Source organism: Podarcis tiliguerta (genome assembly GCF_965153285.1).
Source record: "Podarcis tiliguerta genome assembly, chromosome: 17".
Taxonomy (NCBI): Eukaryota; Metazoa; Chordata; class Lepidosauria; order Squamata; family Lacertidae; genus Podarcis; species Podarcis tiliguerta.
This window is the reverse complement of record NC_139550.1, coordinates 7,358,100-7,375,318: the sequence shown is the minus strand read 5'-3', so window position 1 is coordinate 7,375,318 and position 17,219 is coordinate 7,358,100. Positions and strand designations below refer to the sequence as shown.

Sequence of the window (17,219 nt, the reverse complement as noted above, 5' to 3'; positions counted from 1 at the left end):
ATCCACACTCGACTCTGAGTATATTTCAAGTGGGGATGTGTATGTGAAGTTGCTCACTTCAAGAAAGTTCGGAAACTTTAGCTGGTCCAGAATGTAGCTGCCCAGTTAACTGTTGCCAGGCATATGGATTATGTTTTACACCAGTATTGAGAAATGTGCCTTGGCTGCCCACTCGCATACATGAATAAATTTCTACAGAGTTTGGGTAGTTCTGTTCCTATAATTCCCAAAAAGAAAGCTTCTGGGTTTTGTTTTGTTTTTACAAACGTTATTTAAAACATATTTTTTCAATTCAATTCTCAGAAGGCTTTCTGTACGTTCTGAAATCTGGTGGTTCCTCCTGCAGTTCCGTATGATTACGCCTGATTTGAGGGTCCATTAGATGACAGCCTTAAGAACCAAATTGCAAACATCCCATACATTGCTTAAAGTGCAATTTGGGTTGCCACCTCAGCCTGACAAATTCGTTTGCTGCATCAACTGGGCAGAAAAAGTAGGACAGAAAGCAGCACCCACATTTATGTCAAATTTGAGGTTGTCTTTTAGAATGTTGTTTCTTTAGGGAAATCACTCAGAAAGCTAATTTGCTGACAAATTATGGTAGGGTTTCTGAATAGGCAGGGATTTGCTTACAAGACCACACGGATTAGAATCTAATTTAGATTTGATGGGCGAGAAAGCAAAGCGCAGAGATGTTCTGTGACGTCACGAAGGGATGGTCCAATCGGGTGCAGCTGAAGTGGCTGTTGCCTAGAGAACTCGTGGCAACAGCAACTTTCGTCTCGTGACGTACAAGAACGCGGCGACTGCGGGAGAGCGTCGCATATAGGAACCGTCACGTGACCGCAAAAAAAGAGGCGCGTCGCATTGTTTGCGTCGATTCTAATCCGTAACGTAGAGATAGGAAAATGGAAGAGTCACAATTTTCAGAGGGAGAGAGGAGATGTAGTGGGTTTAACAAAAATAACGGTCTTGTGGCACCTGAAAGACTGGCCACGTTATTACAGCCTACGCTTTCCTGAATCAGAGTTCACTTAGAATAACAGAATCATAGAATTGTAGAGCTTGGAAGGGACCCCATCAGTAGCATGTAGTTACACATGGGTGAAAAAATAATAATAATGTTGGAGTCAAATGGCCATGGGATTCAAAAAGTACAGTCTGTAATATTTCAGTTATTAGACCTGGCTTGTTGTTGTTTAGTCATTCAGTCGTGTCCGACTCTTCGTGACCCCATGGACCAGAGCACGCCAGGCACGCCTGTCTTCCACTGCCACCCGCAGTTTGGTCAGATTCATGTTTGTAGCTTCGAGAACACTATCCAACCATCCCGTCCTCTGTCGTCCCCTTCTCCTTGTGCCCTCCATCTTTCCCAACATCAGGGTCTTTTCCAGTGAGTCTTCTCTTCTCATGAGGTGGCCAAAGTATTGGAGCCTCAGCTTCACGATCTGTCCTTCCAGTGAGCACTCAGGGCTGATTTCCTTCAGAATGGATGCGTTTGATCTTCTTGCAGTCCATGGGACTCTCAAGAGTCTCCTCCAGCACCATAATTCAAAAGCGTCAATTCTTCGGCGATCAGCCTTCTTTATGGTCCAGCTCTCACTTCCATACATCACTACTGGGAAAACCATAGCTTTTACTATACGGACCTTAGACCTGGCTTAAATGATTGCAAAACGAGCACAGGAATCCTTTAGAGAAGGCTGGTGAAAGCCAGCCAGATGGGCGGGGTATAAACAGTAAAACATTATAACATATTATTATTACTCTTCTACATTCCGACCCCCTCCACAGCTGTGCGTGTATATATTTCCTTGCAATATAGGATTTCACTTCATCTGATGAAACGGACTCTCTGGGGAAAGCTTTCTTCTTGTTTTCTTTAAGACACCACAAGGCTTACTTGTTTCCACAGCAGCAGCAGCAGCAGTTTGCGACAACATAATATCATAAGTAGGGAAGCAAGTAGATAAATAGGTACTGCTCCGGCGGGAAGGTAAACGGCATTTCCGTGTGCTCCTCTGGTTCGCCAGAAGCGGCTTAGTCATGCTGGCCACATGGCTGTACACCGGCTCCCTCGGCCAATAAAGCAAGATGAGCGCCACAACCCCAGAGTCGGCCACGACTGGACCTAATGGTCAGGGGTCCCTTTACCTTTAATATCATAAGTACTGATTAAGTTAACGTCTGTGATGAGAAAGGATGGAAACCGTTGCCTTTAATCTGAATCCAAGAATAACCGAGCAGTTCCATGTTGAAATTTCCCTTTATAGTCTGGAGAGGGGTTGCTATACATAAAATCTCGAAAGCAATTTCCATTGATTGAATTCAACGTGTATTTCTTATTTCCACTCTGGAGGTGTGTGGGGGTAGGTAGTGTGATGCCCCACATTGGTGTGGCAGGAGAGGATAGCAGGGAAGATTCAAGGGTAATCAAACAAATATCTAAAACATTTCACTGTAGAATAGTATCAGAAACATATTTTTTTTAATTGCAGAATTGGGATAGGCATCTTTTCAAAACGAGAGCAAGGGCATCGAGTGGTACTGGGAACAATCCTAGTTGCGTTTTCCAATGTATTTCTTACCGATGTGGGAGGGGGGGAATCGGCAAATTTTCATTCTGAAAGTGTCGCTCAGAGGGGGGGTGGGGAAAGTGTAAAGGAACCCGGAATTCCATAAACCTCGGCAGTCTACAGCCATAAGTCTATGAGGGTCGCGATAGGTCGCCTGAGGGGGAATGACCCCGGAAGCGGATGTGCGCAGCGGAAGTGGCTGGGCGGAAGTGGCGGCTTGTTGCTGTGCGCCTGGGTTTGGAGTTCTCCGGGTGGCGACGGGCCGTTAGTTCATCATGTCGATCGAAATCGAGTCGTCGGAGTGAGTTCCCTGACTGGGCTCGGGGAGCGGGCGGCGTTGCTGCGTTGCTTTCGTGCCTCGGCGCCAGGCTCCTTCCGCGCCCGCGCCTTTGTCCTCTTCCGGCAGACCCATTTCTTGCTCGTGCCCGTCGGGGCCAGCTTAAAACACCCCCGGGTTACCGAGGGACCTTTTTCATAGCTTGGTTGCAGTTGCTGGTACTCGGTGCGGGTGCATTTGCTCTGAGGCCACACACGCAGTCCTGCAGGGGGTTGGACTAGATGACCCTCGTGGTCTCTTAGGGCCGCGGGTGCCGCTGTGGTCAAAACCCAGTGCCGCATATACGTATAAGCTAAATAATAAAATACAGTGGTACCTCGGGTTAAGTACTTAATTCGTTCCGGAGGTCCATTCTTAACCTGAAACTGTTCTGAACCTGAAGACCACTTTAGCTAATGGGACCTCCTGCTGCTGCTGTGCCGCCGCCGTGCAATTTCTGTTCTTATCCTGAGGTAAAGTTCTTAACCTGAAGCACTATTTCTGGGTTAGCGGAGTCTGTAACCTGAAGTGAATGTAACCTGAAGCGTATGTAACCTGAGGTACCACTGTAATAATAATAATAGTAATAACAATAATAATAAATTTTATTTATATCCCGGGCAGCGGCGAGCTCAGGGCGGCTAACACCAATAAAATTACAGTAAAAACATACAGTGGTACCTCAGATTACAGACGCTTCAGGTTACAGACTCCGCTAATCCAGAAATAGTACCTCTGGTTAAGAACTTTGCTTCAGGCTGAGAACAGAAGTCGTGCCCCGGCGGCACGGCAGCAGCGGGAGGCCCCATTAGCTAAAGTGGTGCTTCAGGTTCAGAACAGTTTCAGGTTAAGAATGGACCTCCAGAACGAATTAAATACTTAACCCAAGGTACCACTGTATTTTGCTAGGTGTTATGTACCATCTGTAAAACATCTTTAGAAATTTTTCCTTTATGGCATTGCAAGCTGTAAATCACCAATTCTCATTCCATAATTTCCCCAATGATGATAATTGTGGGGTCTTCTAAGTCCTGAGTGCACCTCTTAGCTTTGAACCAGGATCTGATAAGTTTGAGGAAATGGACTGCTTATACATTGGCTGCTGTATTTCCCCCCTCATTGCTCTGTATATGTCCTGCATACACATACAAAATTAATTGCTGCTCCTGTTTATTTTGCTCAGTGTTATCCGACTGATTATGCAGTACCTGAAGGAGAACAGTCTGCATCGTGCCTTGGCCACTCTACAGGAAGAGACCACAGTGTCACTGAACACAGTGGACAGCATTGAGAGTTTTGTTGCAGATATTAACAGTGGCCATTGGGACACAGTACTGCAAGCAATACAGTCATTAAAACTACCAGACAAAACACTTATTGATCTGTATGAGCAGGTAAGCACGCTTTCTACAGTAATATTAGTTCATGTCTGATAGCACCTTTATCATTCACCAGAAAATAAATGGATTGTCTCTTTCTCCGTAGCTTTGCATTTATAGTTTTATCTCTGTGAAGATGTAATGGGTTCCAACTAAGACTAAAATATTAGGTTTGAGAACAGTTGAACCAACTTTTTTCTGATGTTTGCTGTTTTAATTTTTTTACACTAATATATTTTGCAAGGAAATACATTGCAAGTTCATTAAAAAGTTAAGCATTTAAAATACATGCATTGAAAAATAACAGTGGCATGTTACATTCTCAGTTTTTAAAAGGCTGTCAGAATAAATAATTATTCACCTGTCTTCTAGACGTATGGTGGCTCATAAGGGTACTATTTCTCAGCCTGCTCCTACTAAATACCAACCAAACCGTAGATGGAGATTATATCTATAATTGTTTCCCATCATCATGTGCTGACGAGAATATTATAGCCTCAAATTCTGTTGTTTCCACATCAGTGTCGTTGGTGTTTGTGGTGAAGGGAAGGCATCTGTTTGTACTCGTACCTGTAATTCAAAAAACTAGCCTCATATCATAAATGGAGTCATAGAATCATAGAGTTGGAAGAGACCACAAGGGCCATCGAGTCCAACCCCCTGCCAAGCAGGAAACACCATCAGAGCACTCCTGACATATGGTTGTCAAGCCTCTGCTTAAAGACCTCCAAAGAAGGAGACTCCACCACACTCCTTGGCAGCAAATTCCACTGTCGAACAGCTCTTACTGTCAGGAAGTCCTTCCTAATGTTTAGATGGAATCTTCTTTCTTGTAGTTTGGATCCATTGCTCCATGTCCACTTCTCTGGAGCAGCAGAAAACAACCTTTCTCCCTCCTCTATGTAAAGTGAGACTGGGTAGATGCTGGAAGCATATTAATCTGGTGCTTGATGCATTCAGGTGGGGTTCAGGTGTGACTCTCCTAGTATCAGTTGACTAATCCTTGTCATAATAAAGGCCAACGGAGCAAGATACGGATTTTGGTTATCTGAACCACTTTTCCATTTCTGAAACCTGCATACTTAAGCTGCCTGAAACTTTGATCTTCTGTTTGTGCACCTTGCTCTTCTACTGAATATGCATACCACGTTAAACATAAATGCTGCTTACTAATGCTGTTTTTCTTCTGATCTTTCAGGTAGTTTTGGAATTGATAGAGCTTCGTGAATTGGGTGCTGCCAGATCTCTCCTGAGACAAACTGACCCAATGATCATGCTAAAGCAAACTCAGCCAGAGCGTTACATCCACCTTGAAAACCTTTTGGCCAGGTCCTATTTTGATCCTCGTGAGGTATGCCTATTGTCAGGGAACTGCAGGCAGCAAGGGAGGAAAGAATCAGAGGGTCTCCACTGGTTAGCAGTGAGTCCTCAGAGGACAGAGAAGGGAGCAGTGAGTCTGGAGAGGAAGGGGTGCTTCAGAGAGAGGGGGATCCACGTCACAGGGAAAGACGGAAGGGGCTGGGCCGTTGGCTCTGCTGGTCTCGAGGGAGAGGGAAAAGAGAGTAGTTAGAGCAACGCCTCGTGAGAGACGGGTCACTTTGTTTATTCTGCATGTAATCTTGTCAGAAAGCAATAAATAAAGGAATTTATGGCGTCTGGCCTCGAGAGTGTTTCTGCTAAGTGCAGCAACAGAGGGAGGAGGCACGCTCACACCTATACTAATCAAAAATCTATTTTTATATACAGTGGTACCGTGGTTCTCAAACTTAATCCGTTCCCGAAGTCCGTTCCAAAACCAAGGTGCGCTTTCCCATAGAAAGTAATGCAAAATGGATTAATCCGTTCCAGACTTTTAAAAACGACTCCTAAAACAGCAGTTTAACATGAATTTTACTATCTAACGAGACCATTGATCCATAAAATGAAAGCAATAAACAATGTACTGCCATTCACAAAATCAATCAATCAATCAGTAGCTGAACTGGATTCCACACAGTCACAAAAAAAGAGCCGCAAAAATGCAAAATAGCAAAAACAGACCTCAGCGTAACACTCAAAATGGAAGTGTGGCACTCAAAACGGAGCACATTCGGCTTCCAAAAAAAGTTCGTGAACTGGAACACTTACTTCCGGGTTTGCAGTGTTTGGGTTCCAAGTTGTTTGAGTACCAAGGCGTTTGAGAACCAAGGTGCCACTGCATGTGTTACATAGCGTTTCAATTGATAATGTAAGTTACCTTGATGGATAATGGGCTCTCCCGGCTCTCCCTCACTGAAAGTCTTTGGACTGGACTGGACAGCCATCTGCTGCGAATGCTGTAGCTCTTGGTTGCCTACAGTGAGTAGGGCATTAGACTAGTTCGCCTCCAAGGTTGCTTTTTTGAGTAAGTGGCATGAGAGTGTTGGGTTGGTATCATCAGGCCTCATTTGGGGGGTTCTCTACCTCTCTTTTCAATGGGAACCAGTGAAGGCGGTGAAGGTCCTGTGTGAGTGTCTGGAGGTGGTTGGAGGATGGATGGCGGCTAACAGATTGAGGTTGAATCCTGACAAGACAGAAGTACTGTTTCTGGGGGACGGGGCAGGCGGTTGTGGGGGACTCCCTAGTCCTGAATGGGATAACTGTGCCCTTGAAGGACCAAGTGCACAGCCTGGGAGTCATTTTGGACTCACAGCTGTCCATGGAGGCACAGGTCAATTCTGTGTCCAGGGCAGCTGTCTACCAACTCCACCTGGTACGCAGGCTGAGACCCTATCTGCCCACAGACTGTCTTGCCAGAGTGGTGCATGCTCTGGTTATCTCTGGCTTGGACTATTGAAATACGTGGGACTGCCTTTGAAGGTGACCCGGAAACTGCAACTAATCCAGAATGCGGCAGCTAGACTGGTGACTGGGAGTGGCCCCCGAGACCACATAACACTGGTCTTGAAAAACCTACATTGGCTCCCAGTACGTTTCCAAGCACAATTCAAAGTGTTGGTGCTGACCTTTAAAGCCCTAAACGGCCTCGGTCCTGTGTACCTGAAGGAGCGTCTCCACCCCCATTGTTCTGCCCGGACACTGAGGTCCAGCGCCGAGCGCCTTCCTGCAATTCCCTCACTGCGAGAGGCCAAGTTACAGGGAACCAGGCAGAGGGCCATCTCAGTAGTGGCGCCCACCCTGTGAAACGCCCTCCCATCAGATGTCAAAGAAATAAACAACTATCGGACTTTTAGAAGGCAGCCCTGTTTAGGGAAGCTTTTAATACTGGATGAATCATTGTATTTTAATATTCTGCTGGAAGCCACCCAGAGTGGCTAGGGAAACCCAGCCAGATGGGTGGGGTATAAATAATAATAAATTATTATTATTATTATTATTATTATTATTATTAGGTTGTGGACTTGTGGAGACCTTCTTCCCTTGTGTTTGCTGTGCTCCAAATGATGCCTTCCACTCTTTGCCTTTCTGGTCTAAGTTTATGGGAGATGGAAACAGTACAAATCTCTGCTTTGCCTTAATGAGCAAAACAGATTGATAGCTATTGGATAAGTAGTTTTACTTCATTCAAACTGGGAAGGGTCTTGCCTTTTTTTAGAACAGTTGCTCCTGCCAAGTTCCTTCAAGCCCTGAAAACTAAACTGAGGTATTCCGTTGTTCTGTGTTAGGCATACCCAGATGGGAGCAGCAAAGAGAAGCGGAGAGCTGCTATTGCCCAAGCCTTGGCCGGTGAAGTCAGTGTTGTGCCTCCATCTCGTCTTATGGCGTTGCTGGGACAGGTATTCTCCCCCCCCCCCCCCCCGAGACTTACATTGTATGAAACTGAAAATAGAGATCCTTATTCATGAACTGCTGAAAGGTCCAGTATACCTGAAGGAGCATCTCCACTCCCATCGTTCTGCTCAGACACTGAGAGGGCCTTCTGGCGGTTCCCTCGCTGCGAGAAGTCAAGTTACAGGGCACCAGGCAGAGGGCCTTCTCGGCCTTCTCAGTAGTGGCACCCGCCCTGTGGAACACCCTTCCTTCAGATGTCAAGGAAAGAAACAACTATCTGACTTTTAGAAGACATCTGAAGGCAGCCCTGTTTAGGGAAGCTTTTATTGTTTAATAGGTGATTCTATTTTAATATTCTGTTGGAAGCCGCCCAGAGTGGCTGGGGAAACCCATCCAGATGGGCGGGGTATAAATAAATTATTATTATTATTATTATTATTATTATTATTCAGTTAAATACAATTTGTTTTAGTAAAACCACAGTCTTCCAGTTCACATTTCAAAAGATTCTTTTCCTGGGATGGATTTAATAAATTAGTCTCAAGAACAAATCTATGTTCACAGACCCTTCTGCAGTGCAGGTGGATGATCATATTCAAGTTTTTACCACTAAAGAAAGGTCACAGCTGATGTTTGAGATGCAACTTCCCAATGTAAGGAATGTCATTTAAAAAGTTACCAAGATCTGTGCTGCTTTAATCCTCTGATTTCTCAGGCACTGAAATGGCAGCAGCACCAGGGTCTCCTTCCGCCTGGTATGACAATTGATTTGTTCCGAGGCAAAGCAGCTGTCAAAGATGTTGAAGAGGAAAAGTTCCCCACACAACTGAGTCGGCATATTAAGGTGAGTCCCTAATTACCACTTGCGAGGAATGGGCCAGATTATTCTGGAATTGTTGGCGTCCATCTATCTCGAGAGACAATGATTAGATTAAGTTAAATTAAAGATGCATTTTTTGACTCACTTGCATACCAGACATGTACACAAGAATGCTAAGGGGGTTTGTTATGTTTCTTGCTCAAAATGGCATCCAGTGGTGATTCCTTCCATCCACCTGTAGAGGGAGAATATAAAATAGGATTTTTATGATGAAAGTAACTTTCTTTGGCTAGGTTGAAAGCCATGAACCAAAGCATATACATAGTAGTTGGGTTCAATCCAGATTTGCCCCTCTGCTAGCGCCGAATTTGCCCCTCTGCTACCGCCTGAGATCCAGCAGAGGCTTCCTGCTAGAGAAAGGGGGTCAGATGAGCTCCCCCAATTCTCTCGCAAGCACCACCTCTTACATGTTCCTACTCTCAGAGCAGCTTCTCAGGGCACTGCAGGGAGAAGAAGGAATTGGTGAAAATCACCTCTCTGCTCCATTTCTCCGGCGGGCGCTGTACGCTGTGCAATACAAATATGTATCTGTAATGGTTCTAGGGGTTGCTCGTGCGTAAATCGGCGCCACACCTGGGTGGGTTGCCTGAGTGAACCCTTTCTGTCTGGACAGCCACTCGCCCGTGGCTGTCTCAATCGCTGGCAGAATCCGTCAGTGGGCGTTTCTTGAACTTCTTCCAGCATAACAGTTCTTTGACGCCTAGTCTCTGCCTACTCTCCCTGCGCGGAAGCCTTCTGCGCAGGGAGGGTGTCGGCATCGGAGGACCCGTGCTCTCCCCCCTGGTCCCCAGCGAGGAGTCTTGGAGCCACCTTGCCGATTCCCCCATCTGCCCCCCTCCTCCACTGGTGCTACGCTGATTTCCTTCCCCAGAAGATGTGCTGCTTCTCTCCCTCCCGGGACGCTCTCCAGAATCCCTCTGGAGTCCTCCCTCTCCTTCTGGCTCCGATGGCAGTTCCCTGACAGTATCCAACCTATTTTAGTTCAATTTCTGGAAGTTATTCTGGAAGTCAATTTCTGGAAGCTTTATTGGCCGAGGGAACTGGTGTACAGCTTCCGGGTCATGTGGCCAGCATGACTAAGCCGCTTCTGGTGAACCAGAGCAGCGCACGGAAACACCGTTTACCTTCCCGCCGGAGCGGTACCTATTTATCTGCTTGCACTTTGACGTGCTTTCAAACTGCTAGGTTGGCAGGAGCAGGGACAGAGCAGTGGGAGTTCACTCCGTCGCGGGGATTCGAACCGCCGACCTTCTGATCGGCAAGTCCTAGGCTCTGTGGTTTAACCCACAGTGCTACCCGTGTCCCTAACACCAGTTAGGCTTTCATAAATACTTCATATTAAATTGGTACAAAATCTGTATGCTGCAAGCATTGTGGATACTTTTCCTCGTTCAGAAAGAAATGCACATTTTTAAAAAATATCCACAGAGTTTGAGCACTTAATGTGATGTGAGGGCTGTTTTATCATTATTTAGTCAAGGATAGTATCCTATTCCAGTGTCAGATGGTTATTTATGTGAGGGCTGTTTTATCATTATTTAGTCAAGGATAGTATCCTATTCCAGTGTCAGAGGGTTATTTATATGAAATTGGCATTGCGTGAAATCCTTCTTTTTGTTCCCTTAAAACAGTTTGGCCAGAAGTCTCATGTGGAGTGTGCTCGATTTTCCCCAGATGGTCAGTATCTGGTCACTGGCTCTGTTGATGGGTTCATTGAAGTATGGAACTTCACCACTGGCAAAATAAGGAAGGTAAAACACTCCATGGCCTTTCAAGTGGGTTGTTCAGTACATAGTTTGTGTTTTGACAGTAAAGCCCTTAGCTTGCACTCATTTAACTTGTGCGCATTCAGATTTAGACAATAAAATAAAACAAGGGAGGGGGGAACGAAGGGGGCAACATTATGGGGGAAATTACTTTGGCAATCCCACCCACCATTGAACCCAGTGGGCTTTGACTATCTACGATTTTGGCATTAGGAGTGAGCCCCAGAACATAACACCCACGTAAGTTGTGGGCTTACTGTACTAAATTCAGGTAAATAAGCAACGTTTATGATTTGTGTAGTTTCCCCAGTGGAACTGGAGTGTAAATGGGAACTCTGAATGCAGGTCATGTGGCCAGCATGACTGAACCGTTGTATGTCACAACGGGACATTCCAACAGAAGCCGTTTACCTTCCCGCCACAGCAGTACCTATTTATCTACTTGCACTGGTGTGCTTTCGAACTGCTAGGTTGGCAGGAGCTGGGACAGAGCAACGGGAGCTCACCCCATCGCAGGGATTTGAACTGCCGACCTTCTGATCAGCAAGCCCAAGAGGCTCAGTGGTTTGGGCCACAGTGCCATTAGGCAGTACTGTTTAGACATGAATAAGTCAGCTCCTTTGGTATGACTGTTGTGCGCATTGCTGTTCCCGGTGGCTCTTGTTTCTCCTTCAGTGACTGATCCTTTGTTCATTACTTCATCTAGGATCTGAAGTACCAAGCTCAGGATAACTTTATGATGATGGATGATGCGGTTCTATGCATGTGTTTCAGTAGGGATACAGAAATGCTGGCAACTGGAGCGCAGGATGGGAAGATCAAGGTATGCACTTTGGGGAATGAGAGGACAGAAAACCGATCCAGAGAGGTGATCTTAAGCTGTGTTTCCTAAACTTCTGAGAGCTGAGGCCTACTTATTTCTGAATGAAAACAAGATTCACTGTTATACCCAGAAAGGGTAAGATTGGTCTAGCGCAGGGATCAGCAAACTACGGCCCATGGGCTGAATCAGGCCCAATTGCCTTCAGGATCTGGCCCACGGACTGTCCGTGGATCAGTGTGGGGTTTCTGTTCGTTCGGGCTGCGCCATTCCACCCCACTCTCCTCACACACACTGCGGCGGCGCCACCTCCCTCCCTCCTCCTGGCTTCTCCCCGGCCTGCCTAGAGGAGGAAGGGGGCTGGCTGAGCGCCATTTTAAGCAGCCCCTCTCTGGAGCCAGCCCTTTCATGCCGCTCATCTTCCCGCCATTGCTCCCGCTCTGGTGCTCCTGTGGGCCAGAGAGCAGAGCAGACGAGCTCACTGCCTACCCACGAGAAGCAGCAGTGGTGGCGGTGGCGGCAGCCCCTGGGAAGGTAACAGCAGTGGCTGGGGGTGGGGAGAAGGACTACTTCCCCCCCTCGCCTCTTTTTCCAGCTCCACACACACACACACACCCCGGTGCTCCTTCTCTGGCCTGCTACAAGGTCTGAGGGACAGTGGACCGGCCCACAGCTAAACAAAATTGCCTTCTCCTGGTCTAGTGTCTCTGCAGTCTCTTTCCTGATTGGAAGGCTTGTAGGTAGGGAGCTGTGGCTCATGAAGGTACATTGCAGACAGCTCCCTTGGGGGAGGGTGTCATTCTGCTGCTTCTCTCCATCAAGAATCATCAAACAATTCTGTCACAACTGACGGAAAGACATAGCAGAATTACTTACCTTCTCACTCCACTGATGCTGATTTGAAAGGACGCAAGGCCTTGCATGAGTAACTCATGCAAAAATATCGGGCAGCTTCCTCTGTGGCCAAAAATTTGGGGTTCACAATAGTCTGTCTGTCTGATTGTGATTCTCTTGCAGACCACAGTTTCATTACGCAGTTACAGACCCAGTAAGAACAAATTAAAACATCCAAATCATGCAAGTTCTAACATACGATAAATTAAAATAGGTGGGATGTATATAAACTAGGGACAGAAACAATGATACAATGAAATTAAGAGAATTCCTTTACGAGTCTTGTTATAAGAAAAAGAGAAATCAGCAGGGTCTTCTCATGTTTTTATAACAGTCAATAACAAGAAATTCCAACTAGCCTGAAGTTGGTGGCTTTCCAAGCTTTCCAAATTGCACACAATTTTCTATTTCCCTCTCCTCTACCCAGGTTTGGAAGATTCAGAGTGGGCAGTGTTTGAGGCGATTCGAAAGAGCACACAGCAAAGGTGTCACCTGCCTGAGTTTTTCAAAGGACAGCAGTCAGATTCTTAGTGCCTCTTTTGACCAGACAATCAGGTACCTTTCATTTTGCTAAGTTTTGCTATTCAGCCTTACTTGGTTGGGCGACATTAATATAGCTTTTGTTCTGCGGCAGGATTCATGGCTTGAAGTCTGGCAAGACTCTCAAAGAATTTCGTGGTCATTCGTCATTTGTTAACGAAGCCACATTTACACAGGATGGGCATTACATTATCAGCGCATCTTCGGATGGCACTGTGAAGGTAAGATCAGCCTAGTGGCCTTTGGTAGTCGTTTATTTTGCTTGGTTAGCTGAAGTGTTTGCTCATTTCACTTTTGTAAAGAGAATTCTCACCAGCTTGGATTGCGGAAGTAAAACATACATTTAATACTTTCTATATCACAAGTCTTCTCTGCCTGTTGCAGCTTCTTAAAATATTATGAACTAGCATTTCTCTGAAGGGATGCCATAGTTGAAGCCAAGCTGTTTTCTAGAAGCAGTGTATATACTTATTTGATTAATCAGCTGTTTAATAGGTTGTATTTTTTTGCTTGTTTTAAATACCAGACTGGACCTTCAGTACCAGACCTTAACCACCAATTACGGACCGGCTTTTTAAAATAAAAAAGTAGACCATCATCGTTATTTTAAACTAGTAAAACAAAAAAATCAGTGCAATTCTGAAAAGTTTAATCTGCCACCATGATTCATAATGGCATCCAACTGTATCAAAACACAAACGAAAACCTGCTCCTTGATTACAGGAGCCACCATGAAAATTTGGTTGTATTTTAAGAAGTGTCGACATGCATAGCAAACAAGCAACTTTCCAAAATATATAGTACATTTATGTGTCTATGTTTTGAAGGGATGTGGTCCTCACCATATCGTGAAGCATTACTATCACTCTGCAGAACTGGGATTCCATTTCTTGGCATGCTGCTAAGGTGTGACAGAACTCTGGAGCTGGGCTTATATATGTTTCATGACTGTACTGATCTTTTCTCCTTTGTTCTGTTTTCTAGGTTTGGAATATGAAGACTACGGAGTGCTGTAACACTTTCAAATCACTCGGCAGCACAGCTGGGACAGACATCACCGTCAACAGTGTGGTTTTGCTGCCTAAGAATCCGGAACACTTTGTTGTCTGCAACAGATCAAACACAGTCGTCATTATGAACATGCAGGGGCAGGTATGTTACAGAGGATAATAGGTTTGAAATGACTGGGAACACATCCTCTTGGATTTGGGAAGATTCTGTTTCTTTTGTCCAGATTCCTTCACTTCTCCCTTTCCAAATGTGACTAAATAGGATTCTGGACTCAATAAGTCTGATATTCTGGACTCCAAAAGTAATAATTGGAAGCCCTGTTCTCATTAGCATTCTCAGCAGTGCTCAAGCAGAGAATATGGGATGGATCCCTGAGGGTTATGCTGCTTCTGTTTTCCCTTAGGTCTAATTATGTGTTGTTTGATCTATGGGATCCTTCGGTATATTTCAAGCAATTCACTCACCCAACAAATGTGCATCTGATTTAAATATCAATATATATTGACTTTGTAGATTGTGAGAAGCTTCAGCTCTGGTAAGAGGGAAGGTGGTGACTTTGTCTGCTGTGCCCTTTCTCCGCGAGGCGAGTGGATCTACTGTGTGGGTGAAGACTTTGTGCTGTACTGTTTCAGCACAGTGACTGGCAAACTGGAGAGAACATTGACGGTGAGTAGCAGAGACTGCAAGGGACGCGGGTGGCGCTGTGGGTAAAACCTCAGCGCCTAGGACTTGCCGATCGCATGGTCGGCGGTTCGAATCCCCGCGGCGGGGTGCGCTCCCGTCGTTCGGTCCCAGTGCCTGCCAACCTAGCAGTTCGAAAGCACCCCCGGGTGCAAGTAGATAAATAGGGACCGCTTACCAGCGGGAAGGTAAACGACGTTCCGTGTGCTGCGCTGGTTCGCCAAATGCAGCTTGTCACGCTGGCCACATGACCCGGAAGTGTCTGCGGACAGCGCTGGCTCCCGGCCTCTAGAGTGAGATGAGCGCACAACCCTAGAGTCTGGCAAGACTGGCCCGTACGGGCAGGGGTACCTTTACCTTTACTTTTTTAGCAGAGACTGCAGCATGTGGAACATAAGATGCGATGGTGCGTGCGCAGGTCGCGTTTTGCTGCTTATGCGCATGACGTCATTTTGAGTGTCTGCGCATGCGCGAGCAGGGAAACCTGGAAGTAACGCGCTCCATTACTTCCGGGTTGCCGTGGAGCGCAACCTGAAAGCACTCAACCTGAAGCACATTCAACCCGAGGTATGACTGTATTTGTCACCTCTGTATTGTCCTCTTCGATGGCAAGGATGGGGAATCCCAGGCCTGGAGGTGAAATGTGGCCCTTGAGGCCTCTCTTACGCGGCCCCAGAACTCTCCCCACGCCACACATCCTTCCTAGTCATTCCACTCACCAGCCCCGTTTTGCATCCTCCTTGAGGGCTTTTTCCTGGCTGGGATGCATCCTTGAACTCTGATGGTGCCTGCTGCTTGCCCAGGTAGAAGACAGAGAGAGGGATGTGTATGTAAATGTGTGTAGAAACTAGCTTACTGCACAAAGGTAAAATTCCATTCATTGCTCCACCTCTCCCTGCCTCTGGCCCCAACCACCTCCGGCATGTGGTTCCCACAAGATTGTACAGAAGGGATTGAGAAGCTCTTGCACTGGAAGTTTCCCCATGCCTGCCTTCTCTATGGCATCTTTGTTAGGCGGCTTATCCCCTATTTTCTTCTGCAAAGCTGTATAGACATGAATTACCTGGCAAATGACTTCCGATAAGCCTGCTTTAGAAGAACATTATCAGGCATATATATATTCCTCACTATGAACTGGGCAGGATGTACAAATTATTTCTGGGATGTTAATACTATGCCTTCACCCTTGCAGATTTCGAGTTAAATTCTACGAAAGATTAATTAACTTTCTTTTACACCCAGGTTCACGAAAAGGATGTTATTGGTATCGCTCACCATCCCCACCAGAACTTGATTGCTACCTATAGTGAAGATGGGCTGCTGAAACTCTGGAAACCATAAACTGATTTTTTAATTGCCTCCAGTGCATGGAGATCTTGAATGCAATGACACAGTGTGTTGCGGGGTGGTTTTGAGTTCCTAGGAGGTCCAAAAGTTATCTCAGCTGAATATTAATTTCATATTAAGATGTCCCAAAAAAATTGCAGTTTCTTTATTGCAAATAAATGCAATAAATCCAGTTAGTAGAATATTTGCTAGTTGCTTGCCCCGGTGTAGCACTTTGCTGCAAAGAAAAAAAAAACCTTTAAGATGTATTTCCTTTTTGCTGCTTATTAGGGACATTAACCATAATTCAGTTTGTTTTAATTGAATGAATGTTAAATGTAAATATTGTTCTGGCTAAGGCAAAGTGAAGAAAAGCAAACATTTGGTGTTTCTGTGAAATTGATTTCATCCAAGTTCTGTCCCAACTTCCTGTCTTTTACTTACAACATGGAAATAAGGTGTATTCTACTTAAAAGAGACAGATTTCTTGCCAAAGCTAAGCTTTTAAAAATTCCATCCGTTTTAATGGACATGTTAAGAAGATAATACGGTCCATTAACAGGCATGGGGCTTCAAAGCAATTAACTTTGGCTGGGTAGTGGATAAATCTTCTGAACTTCTCAAAATGAATACCCAGTAAAGTTCTTGTGGATTTTTCTGCTCTGGATAATAAATTTGACTTTATTCTCCTTTTAAAATGTAGCTTTGTCTGGATTAGCTTAGAAAATATAGTTTTATAGATTTCGTTTTGCAATGTCCCAAAATATGTGTGAGCTTTAGTCCATCTTGCTTATTGTCCTAGTAAATAAGCCTCATCTAGCTAGTGTCTGGTCTTGATCTGAAGCCTGATGATCAAACTTGTTCAGTGGTCATTTTCTGATTTCTAGACTTGTGTAGCTTTTATTTGTAGCCATTTGTTTGGTGGTACTTTATTTTTTAAGTGTGCCTATTCTACAATAAAGTATTACTACAAAAGCATCTGCCTTGCGTAGGGGTCTAGCTTTCCTTTTTGAACTTGAGATTCTACTGTAAAGGTTGTTTTCCAGCCCTGGGAATGGTCACTGTTTGTCAACACAGCTGCTGGCAGTTGCTTTTTTTGAGTTGGGTCTCTTTGTATTTCACTACAGTGCAAGCAGCCACTTAGCATTCAAAATGTGATTAGGATCCTCACCTGATAACCTCCAGTTATCTGTTGCATGAACTAATTATGCTTGCATATGTTGAGGCTGTTTAACACTGTTGCCGTATGTGTAGTTTTAACCAAGGGTTGTTCTTTATAA

At 45.3% G+C, this 17,219-nt stretch overlaps 1 protein-coding gene across 1 annotated transcript; it reads left to right on the top strand.

Moving 5' to 3' along the window:
* The first annotated feature begins 2,725 nt into the window (after nucleotides 1-2,725).
* On the top strand, nucleotides 2,726-16,917 carry SMU1 (SMU1 DNA replication regulator and spliceosomal factor). The gene is made up of 12 exons (XM_083420183.1): nucleotides 2,726-2,877; nucleotides 4,076-4,286; nucleotides 5,470-5,622; nucleotides 7,916-8,026; nucleotides 8,737-8,865; nucleotides 10,533-10,652; nucleotides 11,374-11,490; nucleotides 12,809-12,936; nucleotides 13,016-13,142; nucleotides 13,906-14,073; nucleotides 14,446-14,598; nucleotides 15,856-16,917. Exons 1-12 carry the CDS (start codon nucleotides 2,852-2,854, stop codon nucleotides 15,952-15,954), a joined length of 1,542 nt encoding a protein of 513 aa, XP_083276309.1. The 5' UTR covers nucleotides 2,726-2,851; the 3' UTR covers nucleotides 15,955-16,917.
* Nucleotides 16,918-17,219: the final 302 nt, after the last annotated feature.